A 19,039-nucleotide genomic window follows, 5' to 3' on the forward strand; every position below is an offset into this window, starting at 1 on the left:
ATCCGAAATAAACCTAACGTAGACTCGATACATTACCATTTTTATATATTATACATTGTATTTATGTTACTACTATTTTATTTAAGAATTGTGCATTTATTTTTATAAGTGTGATTTGCCTATAACTTCCCTTCTTGTACAGTCATTGTTAAGTTTTGGCATCAACGTTAGGCTGGTCTCATAAAATAAGTTGGAAATACTTTTGCCTTTTCTGTTCTTCAACAAAGTTTATAGAAGACTGGCACTATTTCTTCCTTAAATGGCTGATGGAATTCTTAGATGAAGTCATCTGGATCTGCAATTTTCTTTGATCAAATGGTTAAATTACAGATTAATTTTTTCCCCTAAATTCTGGGGTGACCTAGAATACAGATATGATGTCTTTCATAGTTATAGAACTATTTGGATTTTGTTTCTTCTACTGGCAGCTTGGTTCAGCTATATTTTTCTAGAAATATCTACAGACTCAGTAGTAATATTCCTTTTTGCATTCCTGGTAATGGTTATGTCTTTCTATAACATCAGTTTTATCTATTTTATTAGCCCCCAAACTTTTAAACTCATTTTTTAATTGGCTAATTGTGTTGTATGTATATTTCCTATATTATTAATTTCTGCTCTTATCTTTTCCTTTTCCTTCTTTGGTTAATTCTGCTGCTCATCTTCTAACCTCTTAAAATAGATGCTTAGTTTATAAAGTTTTAATTTTTCTTCTTTTTCTACATACATAACTAAGACTATAAATTTCCCTTTCGATACCATTTAAGATATAGCTTACAAATTTTGCTATGTACCACTTTTAATATCACTCATTTCAAAATATTTAATCATTTCCATTGATACTTTTCCACTATTTCTAGCTAATTCTACTGTGGTCAAAGAATATATTCTATATAATTCTAGTCATTATCCCCCAGTTCTACCAAATATTTAAAGAACAGTATCACTCTAATACAAACTTTTTCAATCCTGTGAAATTTGTTGAGACTTGCTTTATAATCAATTTTTTATAGTTGATATTTTAAAAAGTCCATGCTTTAAAAAAGAACATGTATTCTGCAGTTGTTGGGGGATGTTTTATTAATATATACATCCTTTAGGTTAAGTTTGTTAATCTCATTAATCTACATTGTTTTATTTTTATCTACATGCTCTATTTCTAAGCAATGTATTTAAATCTCAAATTATGATTTGTGGATCTTATACATCTCTTTATTAACAATTTATTTATCTTGAGGACATGTTATTACATGTATACAAATTTGGAATAGTTATACTTTCTTTTTTTTTTTTTTTGAGACAGAGTCTCGCTTTGTTGCCCAGGCTAGAGTGAGTGCCGTGGCGTCAGCCTGGCTCACAGCAACCTCAAACTCTTGGGCTGGAGCGATCCTTCTGCCTCAGCCTCCCGAGTAGCTGGGATTACAGGCATGTGCCACCATGCCCGGCTAATTTTTTTTTTTTTATATATATATCAGTTGGCCAATTAATTTCTTTCTATTTATAGTAGAGACGGGGTCTCGCTCTCGCTCAGGCTGGTTTTGAACTCCTGACCTTGAGCAATCCGCCCGCCTCTGCCTCCCAAGAGCTAGGATTACAGGCGTGAGCCACCGCGCCTGGCCAGTTATACTTTCTTATAGGTATAACCTAGAATAGTTATACCTTGAACTTGAAACTATGAAACAACTACTTTATTTCTAGTAATTTTTTTTTTTTTTTTGGCTTTGAATTTTACTGTGTCTGATTTAATCCAGTTTTCTTTTGGTTGGTGTTTGCCTGGAATATCTTTTTCTAAATATCTTTTCCTTTTTTATTTCAATATATCTTTTTTCCCTCTGGGTACTTTTAAGAATTTTTTTCTCTTTGCCTTGATTTTCTGAAATTTCATTATGACATGTCTAGGTGAGTATTTCTTTTTTTCATCCCTCTTGGAATTTGCTGGCCACCTTCATGAACCTGTAGACTGATCTTATTCATCCGTTTTGAAATACTGTTAGCTAATCTTCAAATATTGCCTGTGCTCCATTTAGTATTGTATATTCTAACGACTGTCAGCTGCCTTGTCAACAGTAATAATGTAAGTCCAAAGACAGTAAAATAATATCTTCAAATAACCACCAACCTAAAATTCTAAAACCAGTAAAGCTAACCCAAGAATGAAGGCAAAATAAAGTTATTTTCAGACAAACAAAATCTGAGACATCACTACCAACAGAACACACTAAAGGAAAATTTCTAAAGGGTATTCTTAAGTAGAAGGATCTTGCCAGATGTAAGATCAGTAATTACAGAAATAAGTGAAACACAAAAAACCAATACATATGTGGAGAAAGTCTACATAAACACTGACTATATAAGACAGTAATGATGTCCTGTAGGTAAATGTGTATATATGTATGTGTCTGTGTATATAAACACACTCATACTTCTAATAGAGAAAAAGAATGAAATATTTAAGCCCTAATAAATGATTACACGAATTAAAAATGGAAAAAAATGCTCCAATGAAAGAAAAGTTTTTCATAACAGATCTTTAAATAATCAAGTATAATCTGTATAATTATGTATAATGTATACAATGTATAATCTGTCAAAACCCACACAATGTTCATCAAGAGTGAACCTTAATGTAAACTATAGACTTTGGATGATAATGAGGTGTCAATCAATGCAGGATCATTGATTGTAACAAACGTACCACTCTGGTGTAGGATGTTGATAGCAGGAAAGAATGTGTGTGTGGGGCCAGGGGGTATATGTGAACTCTGGATTTTCTGTTCAATTCTGCTCTAAAAAATAAACTTTAAACCAATTATATACTATTTACAAGAGATATGTAATCTACTATTAATACTAAATAAAATATATTCTTCAATTAAAATTAAAGCTGTAATAAAAATTAATTGCCTCTAAAACTTCAATAATATGAACTGTAAGGTAAAATATTGTTTATTTTGTAGTCATCCTCTGTGAAACATGAAACATTTAGATTATCTAATAGAGATGATCAAAACTTAATTTGAGGCCGGGCGCTGTGGCTCACGCCTGTAATCCTAGCTCTTGGGAGGCCGAGGCAGGCGGATTGCTCAAGATCAGGAGTTCAAAACCAGCCTGAGCAAGAGCGAGACCCTGTCTCTACTATAAATAGAAAGAAATTAATTGGCCAACTGATATATATATATAAAATTAGCCGGGCATAGTGGCACATGCCTGTAGTCCCAGCTACTCGGGAGGCTGAGGCAGAAGGATCACTCTAGCCCAGGAGTTTGAGGTTGCTGTGAGCTAGGCTGACGCCACGGCACTCACTCTAGCCTGGACAACAAAGCGAGACTCTGTCTCAAAAAAAAAAAAAAAAAAAAAACAAATAAAAAAAAAAAACTTAATTTGATTCATTTGGAATGGGTTGTTACAAAAAGAAAAAAAAACTGAATTTGAAATATTTTGAATTATTTAATGAAATATTTTGAATTATATTATATTATATCATAATATATTATATATAATATATATATTATATAATATATATTATATATTATATTTTATATTATATTTATATAATATATATTTATATATTATATTTTGAATTATTTAATGAAATAAAAATATTGATAAAAATGTATTAATGAAAAAATTAATGGAAAAATCAATGCAAGGATCCTTAGACTTATCCAGAAATAATATCAGCTATCTAAACTATTTCTACTGAATAAAAAAAATCTTTGTGACTAAAATTAGAAACTACTACCTGAAGAACTGAATGACTCTTGCTAGTAGTTAAAAATAAATTAAGAGCTCACAACCATGCAAGTATGTCATTAACTGAGTGGATCATGATGTTGTGACTGAAGAGACAGAAAGTACTATGGCAATACCTCCAAGTGATAATTAACTCCTATCCTTTAGTGGTTAAGGAAAAGCTTTCAGAAGGCAGTATATAGGACTTAAAAGATGATCAGAAATTAATATAATGGAGAGTTTGAAAGTTGGCAGTGAGGGGGAGGTACTAGTCAATGCCAAAGATGAAGCTAGACAGGTGAGAAAGAGCCAGATCAAAATTGCTTTATAACCCATATTAAAACTTTTGGATTATATCATTCAAGTAATGGAGAGCTCTGTTAGGGCTATAAAAAGAAAGAAAGGACCATATTTTTATTTCAGAAAAATGAGTCTCATTGCAACATGAAAATGGACTGCAGGAAAAAACCAAAGTTGCATGGGGAAATGAATGAAAAAGTAACCCAAATAAGAGAGAGCAATAGGTCAGTGCTGTGCCTCACACCTGTAATCCTAGCACTTTGGGAGCCTGAGGTGGGAGGATCACTTGAACCTTAGGAGTTCGAGACAGCCTGAGCAAGAGTGAGATCCCATCTCTACAAAAACCAGAAAAATCAGCAGGGTGTTGTGGTGTGCACCTGTAGTCCCAGCTACTCATGAGGCTGAGGCAGGAGGACCACTTGAGCTCAGAAGTAGGAGCTTGTAATGAGCTATGATGACGCTACTGCACTCTACCCAGGGCAACAAAGTGAGACTCCGTCTCCCCAAAAAAAAAAAAATGCAGTAACTTGAGTTAGAATGGTGCCATGGTGTCAGTGGAAACTTTATCATAAAGGATAAATGGACAGTTTTGATATCTTAGAAGGACTGGGTATCTATACGGGTGCAGTTAAAGCTAATACACACTTCAATACAACCACTCACCTACCCACCCATTTGCTCTTGTTTGTTTTTTCTTAAGCAACAAAGTTAATTTACTGATCTACGAAAAGTACAGTTTTTTTTAAAATAACTATAGCCAAATGTTTTATTTGCAACTTACAATTAAATTTCTTACAAGCACAAGAAAATTAGGAAAGGCTTGAAGAAGGAAGCAGATTTTGAGATGGACTTTTGAAAGATAAAATTATCACAACCTACTCACTAATGGATTAAGAAAGATCAATGAAATCTATACCTAAAATGTTAAGGGTGACAATCAGAATCCTTGCATATGAAAAGATGGTAGTATCGCTCACTAATAGAACACGGGAAAGGTATGTGTATATAGAGACTGAAGAGGGAAAGACAACAGTAAATACAGGGTTTTTGTTTTTTTTTCTTAAGTAATACAGTTTTGAACAGGCTGCATTAGAGGTTCCTATGAGGCATTTAAGTACTGATATCAACTAAGCAGGGATATGACATTCAAGATTGAGATGGAAGTATCTGATACCCGAGAGAAAAGTGGGCTGGAAATAGTAGTTTGGATGTCAGCAGGACATATATGGTAACAGAAACCCTGAGAATAGATAATATTCAAGGAGAATATGTAGAGTGTGAAATAAGATGGCCTAGGATATATTCCTAAAAATTACCCACATTTTATAGATTAGGAAGTAAATGATGTCCATCGAAGAGATAAAGAAGATGCTGCCTGATACTAAGTCAAGGGAGCTTTTTAGAAAAAATAAGTCAACAATATTTAATGCAGCCAAGTAAGTTAAAGACGTAAATGTTATGGCATAAAAAGGTAAAATTCAAATATATGGGGGCTTATTAATTTAGAGCTAAATTTCCAATACTGGCCATAACTACTTTTTGCTATTTAAGTATTAATTTAATTATAAATAAAATCCATTATTAACATTCATGCTCACTGGCAACAATTTTTAGAAAGGAAAATTTAAATGGAGGCTTACAGTTGTGGCAAATTTGGTCTAACAAAGGGATCATTTTCTGCTCCATTGACTGCTTTGTTTTTCCTTTGTTTTGGTTCAGAATTGGTAGAGGGTGCCTGAGAATTATTAGCTGTAGGAGGTTTGCGTTTGGCTAGAAGTTTCCTTTGCCTTTCAATATCTTCCCTTTGCTGATTCACCCATTCTTGTTGCCTGTATAAAAATAAACAAAAACATATTAACCTTCCATTACTTTTCACAGTTAAAACGGGGGAAATGCATTAAAAAAACACAAAAAATCATATAATATAAACTTGTAACCTTTTAGTTCCACTCTTGTCAACCAATTTGTACTTCTTCAGGTCTCACTCGAAACAATAATTTTTAAATGAGATGCTCCCTAAATCTCTGGACTAGGAAAGATGTGTTGGCATATACAATCTCACAGTGTCTTGTTATCTCCCCACCTTCTCTTTTCTAACAAATGTCATTCCTACAGATACTTAATCAGAGTATGTCTAATTAGATTTATATCATTCCCTAAAAACAGAAACCATATCTATTTTATCCTATTGTACCCTTAGTAGCTAGCACAGTGATCATACTAGGTACTCAATAAACAGTTGCTGAATGAAATAAAAGAATGAGCTAAAAAAATAATAATAATAAAAAAAGAACTAACAAAAGTCTGGGGTATATTTTACACATGTATCTCATCACTTAGTATTTGCAGACAAGCTTATAAAAGGCAAGTAGGAATTTAATATGAAAAGTGTTATTTTCTAAATCTACCTCTGTTAAAAAGAAATTTGGGGAATGAGCAGTTGATATTTTGAAATGAAACCAAAATTGATCTTATAAGAAATGGATGAGGAAAAAAGAATTCTGACAACTTAAGGAAAAGAAACAAGAAAACAGCAAGAAAATTTGCTCAGCTTTCAAAAATGCGCAATTGAAGTCCAATTCAAGAAGCTTACACAATTTTGCAAATAGTTCACTTACTCTAAAACTAATAGATATCATGTCTATTATTAAAATTTAGGTTGAAGATTTTAGCAGTTTGACCAGAGCCTTAAGTAATAGCCAAGCTTTTTAAAACTAACCCATGTACAATACCTTAAACTTGCTCTCACAGTAACCATGTTCCCTTTTAGGTCATCTAACCATGCCAAGAAAAAAATTTAAAATCCTATATGGGGCCGGGCGTGGTGGCTCACGCCTGTAATCCTAGCACTTTGGGAGGCCGAGGCAGGCGGACTGCTCAAGGTCAGGAGTTCGAAACCAGCCTGAGCGAGACCCTGTCTCTACCAAAAATAGAAATAAATTAATTGACCAACTAAAAATATATATACAAAAAATTAGCCGGGCATGGTGGCGTATGCCTGTAGTCTCGGCTACTCGGGAGGCTGAGGCAGTAGGATCGCTGAGCCCCGAGATTGAGGTTGCTGTGAGCCAGGCTGACGCCACAGCACTCACTCTAGCCTGGGCAACAAAGTGAGACTCTGTCTCAAAAAAAAAAAAAAAAAAATCCTATATGGTTATATTTAGATTTAGAATAAGTCAAATGTCTCATTCTTTCATCTCCACCCACCCCTTTCAAACTCTGCTGATAAAGAACTGGCCTTACATACATTCCTTTCCCTATGGTTCTAGGAGGGAGTAGCAGAATGATAAGAGTGACAAAAATTAAGAACCATCTACACAGAAGGGCAAAAGGGTAGAGAAAAAGTCTAAGAATAGCACAGTGAGAGCAAGACTTTAATCTAGTTTTCATTTGGAAGTGGGAATAAATAATTTCAATTATTAAAAAAGTAAATTTCAAGACTATTTTAGAGCACAATCAAGATGCTATAATAAATAACAATAACTCTAATGATTAGAATACTAATGGAAAATAAAGAATTACTGGAATAGATATGTAGCTAATACCTGATTATTCAGGAATGACCATACAGTTGAGATTATTAATATTATTAACTTTTATTTATTCATTTCTCTTCTTATCCTCTAACCACTTTGGGTTATATCACTGATTATAAAATAAATATATGTAACAACACAGAGCAGTACTCTTCTCCTGTTCTCTACTTTTCTGTCCATATTTTAGCTTAAGCTTTAATCACCTTTCATCTGGATACTTCTCTCCATTTAACTGTCAACAATTTATCCTCTAATATTATTTCCACATTACCATCATAATTATTATGCAATTCAATTCTGATTATACACACTATATACAAACCTTTATCAGTCTCCATTATTCACAGAATTAAAACCCAAACTCCGTATTAGCACAAGGACACTGTCCTTCATTATGGTATACCTACACTTAGCATAGCTGTGTTGAACAACAGCAAATAAATCTGCTGGGGGGGGGCATTCTGTGGCAAGTCCTGGGAACTAGTGTTGGAACAGCAATGGTGATGTGATACCATGTGAAATAAGGCTTTGCTTCCACTTCAAATAACTGAAGTGACTCTGGGAAAGCTGACGTAGATGTTGGCACTACTCCTGATTTTCGGGTTTTTACAAATTTCCCAGCAAAAAAAAAAAAGAGAGCAGCATAGGTCCTGGCTTCTTAACACATAAACAGCTAGCCAACCTTTACCTACTACCATTTGAACTCAAGAAAATATGGTAACAATGATTTCTTTTTTTTTAAGTTTATTACAGAAATGCTAAAGCCACATATTCAGTTGAACTGATTTCTGATTTACTATATGTGAGGCAAAAAAAGTTCTTTTCCTTACAAATAGAGAGTAGACAAGTGCTAAATGTTAACAAACAAGGATTGGGGAATGAGGAAAAAACTAAGTAGAAAAAACCCAGGAGAGAGAGAGAGAGAGAGAGAGAGAGAGAGAGAGAGACCCCAACGCCCCCACCTTCCAATGAAAATTAAATTTTTAATAATTCTCTTCCCAAAATATCATCTATAAAGCTAGAGGTTCAGTTTATATTTTGGAAAGTTTGATTTAGAATAACACATTATCCTACATAGACGAATGCTAATTAATCAAGAAGTCTGCTAAAGCTAAAACTGTAATACCTCTATTTCATATTCCTTTCAAATGTACTAAATTCTATGATTTCAAAGAATAGTGAGGAGGAGATGTAGAATATAATCCCAAATCTATAATCTTTTAAAGTAATGAAAACCCAAATGAATACTAAATTTTTTAAACGTAAGAATGACTAACTTCACGAGATTCTGAAATGCAAAACCATCTGTCCACTGTTCAGTAAATGAAGCGCCATGTCTAACTGTTGTAAAGTGCCCAAGGCGTAATCTATCTTGCATACTCTTTTCTCTGCTTGACAGTTTTTCTTGTGTACTCTGAAAAAAGAAGGAAAAAAAATCATCAATTTTATTCATTTAAATTTTAAAAACGTACAAGGCAAAAGGGGCTAGTAAAGAGGAATGGAAAACTTACTAAACTTTTAACTTACCTTTTCAATAAGAAGTTTCTTGCTCATTGATATGCATTTATTTAATCGTTCTTTGTATTTTTCAAGTAATTTTTGTTGTTCATCTATTTGCCGTCTGAGATCACAGTTAGCCTAAAACATAAGCAGAAAATGCAGAAAGTCTAGAATTTCTATATATGAAAAGCTGAGAAATATTTTAATGTTTTGATAAATTATATACACATAGGATTAATAATATCAAATATTTAAGTATGATACTAAAAATAAAAAGCCTACTTACTATGGGATAATACTGTTAAATGTTACTTAACTGTGCAGTGGAAAGTACATGGAATTTGTATCCATGTTCCATATATTCCAATCCATACTCTATCTCTTAAAACTAACAAAACATTTTCACCATTAAACTTGTGGATGAGCCTGTAAGTTGCCTAGCTAATAACTAACTCTCTCCATCATTCTTCCTAGGCAACAGGATATCAATTCTGTTCACTCTGCTCAGGGAAGAGGCCTCTCTCTAACCTCAGAATTAGTCTAGTAGAGTGGCAAGAGATTGCTGGGACCCATCCCCAGAGTTTCCAGGTCAGTATGTCTGGGAAAGGTCTGACAATTTCCATTTCTAACAATTTCTCCAGTAATATTGATGTTTCTGCTCTGAGATCATACTTTGAGAATCACAGGTCTAGGCCAATCATGGTGGAATCCAAAGACAAGGGCATAATATCTTGAAAGTGCTGGGAAAAAACAACTATCAATCTAAAATTATATATTCAATAAAACTATTTTTCAAGGAAGAGGAAATAGAATTTATCATCAACAGATCTTCATCATTAAGTGTAATTCAAACAGAAGCCCAAACTGTGTGTGTGTGGTATGTATGCGTGTAACTTGGAAAACTGACTCCAACATTTCTCTAAAATTGCAAAGGGCCAAAAATAGACAAAATGAAGGAGAGGATACTTGTCTAACTATATGTCACAACTTAATGTAAAGCTACAGTAATTATGATCATCCAAATCCCCTTTTTCCTTAATAATGGAAATTCCATGTTTTATTCTGGATTGATATTGTGCCTAACTAAAAGACTATATTTCCTAGTTTCCCTGGCAACCGTAAGAATGATCAATGAGAGATATAAGCAAAAGTTGTTCAGTGGGACATTCAATAGGCTGCATATACAATTACTGTGCTTTTTCTTCTTCCCCTCTTCCTCCTGTTTTCTGCTTAGAATGCACACATCATAATTGTGATTCAAACAGATATATTGGACTTTGATGTGACCTTTTAAGATGGAAGCCATGAACTAAGGATGAAGCCATAGGGAAAACTGAAGGTACCAATGGTACCTACGACACTGTGGAACAATCATACCTGGGCTGCCCTCTTCTGTTCTCTTGAAAAATAAACACTTATCTCATTTAAAGTACTGCTGTTTATGTTCTCTGCTACTAATGGCCAAAGGCAATTGCTAAATGATAAAAAGATGCTGTAGTACCAGTGCAGAGACACATAAATACAACAATAGAACATGATACAGAACATAGAAATAGATCCAGCTGTAAATATAAATAAGATTTTATGATGGAGTTGGCAGTTAAGACTGAACTGTTAATAAAATGGGGCTGGACAACTGGTTATCCATACAGAAAGAAATTAAAATGAAATCCTACTTCACATCATACTCAAAAACCAATTCCAGTGAGATTAACAATCAGACTATAAACTTTTAACAGAATATACAGAACATTTTTACAATCTTAAGAGTTAAAAATAATTAATTCTTTTGACGTATCTTTGCTAATAATTTAGTATAAGCAACACAAACTATAAACAAAAATATCTATTTAATCATATAAAAATTAAAAATGTCTAATCATCAAAAGACAGCATGAAGAAATGAAAAGACAACTCATAAACTGGGAGTAAATCAAGATATATAACCAATAATGATATCAATAAGAAAAAGACAATCCAATAAGCAAAATGGGCAAAAAACAGTTATTTCACAGAAGAAACACAAATAGTTAATAAATATTTTAAAATATGCTCACAACCAATTAGTAAATACGGAATGCATAATAAAACCACAAGACACTATATTATATCCATCAGATCAGCCAAAAAAATTTTTTTAAAAAGAAAATCTTATAATACCAAGCCCTGGCAAGGAAGATGAGTGATAGGATTTTTTTCTGGCCCACTGCTGTTGAGAGTATAAATTGATCCAAATACTTCAGGAGAAATCTGATACCATAGAGTAAAGTGAAAGATGTCCATTCCCTGTACTTTGGCCATGTCTTTCCTAAGCATATACTACAGAGAAATTATTTCATCTTTGCCCTAGAAGACATGTACAAGAATGTTCTTTTTTTTTTTTTTTTATTTTTTTTTATTTTTTTTTTTTTTTTGAGACAGAGTCTCGCTTTCTTGCCTAGGCTAGAGTGAGTGCCGTGGCGTCAGCCTAGTTCACAGCAACCTCAAACTCCTGGGCTCGAGTGATCCTTCTGCCTCAGCCTCCCGGGTAGCTGGGACTACAGGCATGCGCCACCATGCCCGGCTAATTTTTTATATATATATCAGTTGGCCAATTAATTTCTTTTCTATTTATAGTAGAGACGGGGTCTCGCTCTTGCTCAGGCTGGTTTTGAACTCCTGACCTTGAGCAATCCGCCCGCCTCGGCCTCCCAAGAGCTAGGATTACAGGCGTGAGCCACAGCGCCCGGCCTTCTTTTTTTTTTTTTTAGACAGAATCTTGTTTTGTTGCCCAGGCTAGAGTGAGTGCCGTGGCATCAGCCTAGCTCACAGCAACCTCAATCTCCTGGGCTCAGGCAATCCTTTTGCCTCAGCCTCCAGAGTAGCTGGGACTACAGGCACGTGCCACCATGCCCAGCTAATTTTTTCTAGATATATTAGTTGGCCAATTAATATTTTTCTATTTATAGTAGAGACGGGGTCTCACTCTTGTTCAGGCTGGTTTCAAATTCATGACCTAGAGTAATCCACCTGCCTCAGCCTCCCAGAGTGCTAGGATTACAGGTGTGAGCCACCATGCCCGCAAAGAATGTTCTTCCATCTGGGGGATGGTCATGCTGGAAACTCAGACTTGTGGGGGGAGAAGGGGAAAGGGCATTTATTGAAACCTTAAAATCTGTACCCCTATAATATGCCGAAAAAAAATGTTCTTATATACATATGCTGTCTTACTACTTAGCAGTGAAATGAACAAACTATAGTTATTCTCATCAATGTGGGTGACTCTCACATATAACGCTCAGTAAAAACAAGCAAGGCAAAAGGGTCCATACAGGATAATTTCACTTAAATGAAGTTGAGAAACAAACTAAATAATATGTTGTTAAGAATGTATAAACATAATTAATATAAACGTACAGAAACATTAAGGAATGATAATAGAATAGTGGTTAAAGGTAAAGGGATACGAAAGAGTAACTGGGATGGGATCAGAAAAGACACACTGGATGTTTCAAAGGTACTGGTAAGTCTGGCAAGATCACATGTGTTGGTTTTATTGCGTTTCTGAATCAATGGTTCTCAATGTTGGCTTAAATTAGAATCATAGGGAGGAGCTTTTAAAATTACCAATGCCCAAGACCTACATCATATCAACTTGATCAGAACCCCTCAGTGTTCAGGGATTAGCACTTCCACCCTTTCCATCTGGTGATTCTAAGGAGCAGCAAGGGGTAAGAACTATTGCTTTATACCTTACTCACATTATAATCATACTTCTAGATGTATTCTTTAGTAAAGTTTCCATTAAAAGTCTCATAGATCACAGCAGTTACTTTATCCTTTATAGTATCAGATGTCAGGCGTATAACAAAATCAATTAACTTTAAACTAACATGAAATGGCTCTTATGGTAGCTATAAATTTTATAAACTTCCTTCTAGTTTCGCCAACTGTTTCTAAATTTACATTTAAAGATCTAATAAAATATTTTCACTTTAAAGTTGGCATTTTCAATTATGTATTTCCACTAACAGAAAAAAAGCTTACTGTTTTCCAACTACAGATTTTTTTTTACAATGGTATTTCTTCAACAGTTTCACTGTTGCCAAATAACTCATTCAATTTTTTTCTGTCTGTGAGTTATTACTTACCCTGAGCAAATCATCTATACGACCTTCCTTCTTTTCCAGGTCCTGGTTTTTATTACTTTCTAATGCTGCTAATTTCAGCATTGTGAGATCAGTCTAAATGAAAGAAAGCTATTTTATTATCTCCATTATATATGTTGTTGCATATAAACATAAAACTAGAACTATGTACATTTGTATGTATATATAAAGTGTATTCCAAAAACTCTCAGTGCAGTTTTAAAAGGACATTTTAAAAGTATATCTAAGAAGTACAAATGCTACAAACTTGCCAATATTTAAAGAGGTTAATTATTTAGAATACTGATGTTTCTCATTAAAATGTAATATATCCACTACTTTGTGCTATATATCACTCTAGTTTATCTTTGAACTTTGCTAAACCTTTTTAAAATTATTTTTAAATTGACAAGTAAAAATTGTATATATTTATGGTGTACGACATGATGTTTTGAGATATATACACATTGTGGCATGGCTAAATCAAGTTATTTAACACATACCTATCCTTTTTTGTGGTGTGAACATTTAAAATCTACTCTTAGCAATTTTCATATATATAATATTAACTGTAGTCACCATGATGTACAATAGATCCCTTGAAATTATTCCTCATCTAACAGAAATTTTGTGTTCTTTTACCAATATCCCATGCATCAAAACCTTCATGAGCTGCTCTGTGACTTTGTAATCCTAGCCTCGGAATCATTCAAACAAAAGAGGTTTTGGTACATGCATAACAGTTTGGACATGACCCCACAAATAAAGTCTAATGGCAATAAATTGGCAAGTTGAGTTGGTCAAGCAACAGGATCTATTGTCCCAATCCCCAGTTTGAGAAAAAGTGTCACCCAGAAACTATCACATGTAAAAAATTAAAATGAAAACTTAGTACTCAAAATTCATGAAAGTAAATAAGTTCAAATGATATCCAAATTCAATTTTCAAATTATCTAATTTACAGCACATATATACACATTCATAAATACAGATACTCAAATGAATTATTTTAATGTCCACTTATATAACAAATATAACAGCCTCACAAAGACATCAATTATATATATGTGGATATTAAACTCTGATTATTTGACTTGCTTACAATATGTAAATATTTGCCAGTGTGTAACAAGGGAGAAGCTGGCAGTAAATTGGGTGTTTCAATTTCTCACCCCTCCCTATAAATTCTGGGGTTTTTTTTGTTAAGTTAGCTTTCTTTATGTATAATTTTGCTTTATATCTAAGACAAACAATAGAATCTTAGTTTTTAATTACACAACTAAGTTGTCCAACCAAAGTTGGACAGTGGTTTTCTTAGAAGTCATAGAAAAAAATTTTAATTAATATTTACCTGAGTAATTTTAAAAGATAACTGCTTTGGTTGTATAATAGGGTGGTCCCCAAAAGCTAATGCAGTAGGAGAAGGGCTATTCGGTCGAACCTAAAATAATATATTAAAATTTTTATGCTAGCAAGAAAAAAAAATAGGTTTCCACTTAGCAACAATTACTTAAACATTTCTGAAGAAGTTTCTATCTGGATAATACCTGAATTGAAACATAATTGATTTTGAAACAAAACTATTAAAAACCAATTACGATAGTTCAAAAAGTAAAAATAAAAAAGATGTTAATACAGAATCTTAGTACTAGGGAAAATAATGCATGCCCATATGTAGTTTAATATCAATTTACTGATGAGTTTCATTGTTTATCTGATCACTAGTTTAGAAATATACTCATTAAAAGCAGCAGAATGCAACACTGTATCAATGGTATCAATCACTACAACTCTTTACCTAAAATTACTGTTGAATCAATCCTATGCCTTCCTTTGTATACACCAACAGAGACATGATGTGCCTGAAGTTACAAAACAAGTAAGACACAACCAAGTGTGTCTATAGACAAGGACTGGAAAGGGACAAAAGAAATGAAAATAGGGTGCTTGAAAAAAAGAAGTGCAACTCTAATTTTTAAAAATCTTTAGTTCATGTGTAAATTACTGAAAAACAGTATTGTTTTTCTGGTTAGATATTTAACTTGTACACAATGAAAGTAAATTTATTTTTTTTTTTTTTTTTTTTTTTTTTTTTCTGCTGATGGAAAATCTGATAAAAAGTAAATTTAAAAATGAATCCGCTGTTTATATGCAAAGCGATGCATATAAAAGATCTTAAAATTGGCCGGGCGCTGTGGCTCACGCCTGTAATCCTAGCTCTTGGGAGGCCCGCCTGTAATCCTAGCTCTTGGGAGGCCGAGGCGGGCGGATTGCTCAAGGTCAGGAGTTCAAAACCAGCCTGAGCAAGAGCGAGACCCCGTCTCTACTATAAATAGAAAGAAATTAATTGGCCAACTGATATATATATAAAAAAAAATCAGCCGGGCATGGTGGCGCATGCCTGTAGTCCCAGCTACCCGGGAGGCTGAGGCAGAAGGATCACTCAAGCCCAGGAGTTTGAGGTTGCTGTGAGCTAGGACGCCACGGCACTCACTCTAGCCTGGGCAACAAAGGGAGACTCTGTCTCAAAAAAAAAAAAAAAAAAAAAAAAAAAGATCTTAAAATGTTAGAAACAAACCAAAAAGTTATAAGGTAATTTTTAGGACCAAGATTTAAGGATTCCCAGGAAAAAAACTGTGTTATTTTAGTGCTTAAGAAATTTAATTGGTGGCCGGGCATGGTAGCTCATGCCTGTAATCCTAGCACTATGGGAGGCCGAGGCGGGCAGATAGTTTGAGCTCAGGAGTTTGAGACCAGCCTGAGCCAGAGTGAGACCCCGTCTCTACTAAAAAAATAGAAAGAAATTTGCTGGACAACTTAAAGTATACATATAAAACATTAGCTGGGCGTGTGTGCCTGTAGTCCCAGCTACTCGGGAGGCTGAGACAGGAAGATCACTTGAGCACAGGAGTTTGAGGTTGCTGTGAGCTAGGCTAATGCCATGGCACTCTAGCCCAGGCAACAGAGTAAGACTCTGTCTCAAAAAAATAAAATGAAAAGAAATTTAATTGGTAAGAAAGTTAGAAATTAGGAATCAATAACTGACTTAGGACTGACACAAGAGTATTCATGTTAGCCCTACAGGCTCAACAGCCTTCTTTTGCAAAAATGACTGTTAGATATAATTAATTCAGAAAATAATTAATTCAGAAAATCTTTAAGAAGCTTACTTTCAGAAATAAAGTTCTAACAGTGTCAAATTAAAAAGGATTCAACTCACCTCACAGAAATGATTTTTTAAAAGATAAACACTAATTGATATAGAAATTCTCACTAAAGACAACAAGCTTTAAAAGTTATTCAATGTATATAACCTCCCAAAGAATATCCATGAAAAACTTGAAAGATATTAATAAAAACTTACAGATGAGGAAGGAGTGGAATGTGAATGTGAATTTTGAGGAGAACGGATTGCAGGAGGTATGCCTCTTACTGGACTTGAGCCATTTCCACCTTGATACTGAGAAAAAGAAAAAGAAAACATCATTATTTATTAAAGCAGGTTTAGACAGTTGTTATATTAGACATGGCATTAAGAATTAATTTAAATATCTTATTTTAAATTAAATCAAATAGTCATTTAAATGGTTCCAGAAAAAGCAAAACTAAGTTCAGTTATAGCCAAGTCCTAAAACATCAACAAGAAGAGTACTGATCACAAAAACATGATGAGGCTACATTTTATAAAGATCCTTATTACATTGCATTCTGAGTACAATTTGTTACTGTGGCCGACTCTAAGAGAAATAAATTCCCCAAATGAACTTTCTGTTTTTCTCCCAAATCTTAGCACAATTTCCCTATACATGTTTCTTGAGCCAATATGGTCTCTAATCCCAAAAAACTTAAAATTTATTTACACATAGATATTTGTAAACATAAACAACTATCTTAAACAGAATCTTCACTCTCAAGATCTGTTAAATATCCAAATGTACACTGCATTGTATGAAAGAGTTTACAGAATAATTCCCTTCACTCTAATAGGACAAAATCTTTTAAAAAATCAATTATTTCTTACAAAATATGTGATTTAGCTGCACATGAAGAGAAGCCAACTAATCTGTTCCATAGATACCTTTTCTCCTATCTCATGTTCCTACTAAGGATGGGAAAAGAAAACAATTTGCTGCTGTCTTCCTCAGGGGGTATAGTTTATTGTCTACTTCATCATTTTTTGTTTAATTAACTTCGACACCAACAGCAGAGATGTAGTGCTTTCAGCATGTTCATTTATTAAAAACTTCCCACAACCCAAAGATTTTGCCTCATATATTTCATTTATAGAGTGCCTAACATAACATCTGGCACATAGTAAGCATTCAAGAGATATTTGTCTATTCAAACTGATCTTACCTTTGGCAAAGGTTCTTAATGATATTAAAAACAAGTGACTGACCTCAAGTAAAGAGCATTAGGTATCTAGTGGTCAGCAACAATTTTACCTTAGAAAACATTACCCAAGAAAAAAAGCAATGGAGGATTTTAAAAATTATTTTAAAATTCAGCCCTTCTGCTATGCAGCCAATTCTGGTTTCAATCTAAAGTAAATATAAGTATTTTTCAATTGAGTAGATTATGTTTGTTGTTTTAAAAATCACATTCATTTTTTTCTAATGTAAAACTGCTAGCCAAAAGTGTTTCTATGTAGAAGCACGGAAACACTCCTGAATGTTACTCTTGGGTAAGAATCTAAATTTACCACTCTTTACTGTTTTCAGAGACTCTTAGATTCACATCTTTATCAATTATTTAATCCCCACCCACAGGACTCAAATGTTGCTGAGGTGTGATAAAGCTTGTATTGACAGTAGAAAGAATTCTGAACTAGAGAGCTGGTAGACTTTAAGTTCCATTCTTTACTATTTAAAAGTTGACTTTAGGTAGGCTACTTTATATTTCTGGTACTCTGTTTCATTGTCTGTAAAACAGAAACATTAACACCTACTTTGATTATCTTAGGTTGTTATAAGCAAATATGTGAGGAAGTACTTTGAAATTTATGATGTGCCATACCAATGTAAAGGTAAATTTTAAGGTTCCCAAGGAAGAAAGGATATAACATGACTTGACTAAAGCTCTGCTCTAATCAAGCAGATAATCAAAAGTTGACCTTGTGCTTCAAAGAAATTATTTGTAACTCTCAGCAGAATTATATTGAATTAGGAACTGGAGATAATTCTCAATGAACTTACTTCAAAATAGTCACTAATTTTGTGGCCACGTACCCCAATACTTTTTCCTAAAATACAAAAAGCATATGATATGTTAGTAGGGTAGTGATGAACATCAAAAACATATTAAGAATCCTCAGAAGATCAGATACCAATTTCAGAAATCCAAAAATCAAATGACATTTCAAGAGAAACATGCCAATTTTTAAAAGTCCCAATTATTGGAGAATCAGATAAACAACATTATGGACCTACTATTTTAAAACTATATTATTAATATTGCTTAGTAACTACTAATTTCAGAAAAGGAAATCAATAAATAAAAAAGACAAATGGCACCTGCATAACTCAAACACTACCTCTTACCTGTAAAGCTTTGGTTAATACAAACCATAACATGATCCCTGTCAAACTCACAATAACATGCTTCACTATGAATGTTATTTTATAAAATGTGCTTTGATTTTCTAAAAAGCATTTCCAAATTAATAAGATACATTTTAATAAGCTATATTTCAAATATTGTTTTTATATGACCATACTGATGGAGTGAACTAGGTCATTACAGATCATATTGTTCTTTAATTAAATATTCTGCTCTCAGATGGACTCTGATGCAGTTTTTTAATTTTTTGAGACAGAATCTTCCTCTGTTTCCCAGGCTAGAGTA

General features: G+C 33.5%; 1 protein-coding gene across 4 annotated transcripts in view; it reads right to left on the reverse strand.

Moving 5' to 3' along the window:
* TLK1 (tousled like kinase 1) overlaps positions 1–19,039 on the reverse strand; it is a 152,359-nt gene that overhangs the window by 49,293 nt on the left and 84,027 nt on the right. For all 4 annotated transcript variants that reach the window (XM_012781920.3, XM_012781921.2, XM_076005648.1 and 1 more), the window contains 7 exons: positions 18,391–18,437; positions 16,560–16,655; positions 14,547–14,636; positions 13,199–13,291; positions 9,096–9,206; positions 8,846–8,982; positions 5,673–5,861 (listed from right to left, as the gene is read on the reverse strand). In XM_012781920.3, coding sequence (XP_012637374.1) covers positions 5,673–5,861; positions 8,846–8,982; positions 9,096–9,206; positions 13,199–13,291; positions 14,547–14,636; positions 16,560–16,655; positions 18,391–18,437 — 763 coding nt within the window. The remainder of the gene's footprint in view (positions 1–5,672; positions 5,862–8,845; positions 8,983–9,095; positions 9,207–13,198; positions 13,292–14,546; positions 14,637–16,559; positions 16,656–18,390; positions 18,438–19,039) is intronic.

Source organism: Microcebus murinus, chromosome 8, assembly GCF_040939455.1.
Source record: "Microcebus murinus isolate Inina chromosome 8, M.murinus_Inina_mat1.0, whole genome shotgun sequence".
NCBI classification, from domain to species: domain Eukaryota; kingdom Metazoa; phylum Chordata; class Mammalia; order Primates; family Cheirogaleidae; genus Microcebus; species Microcebus murinus.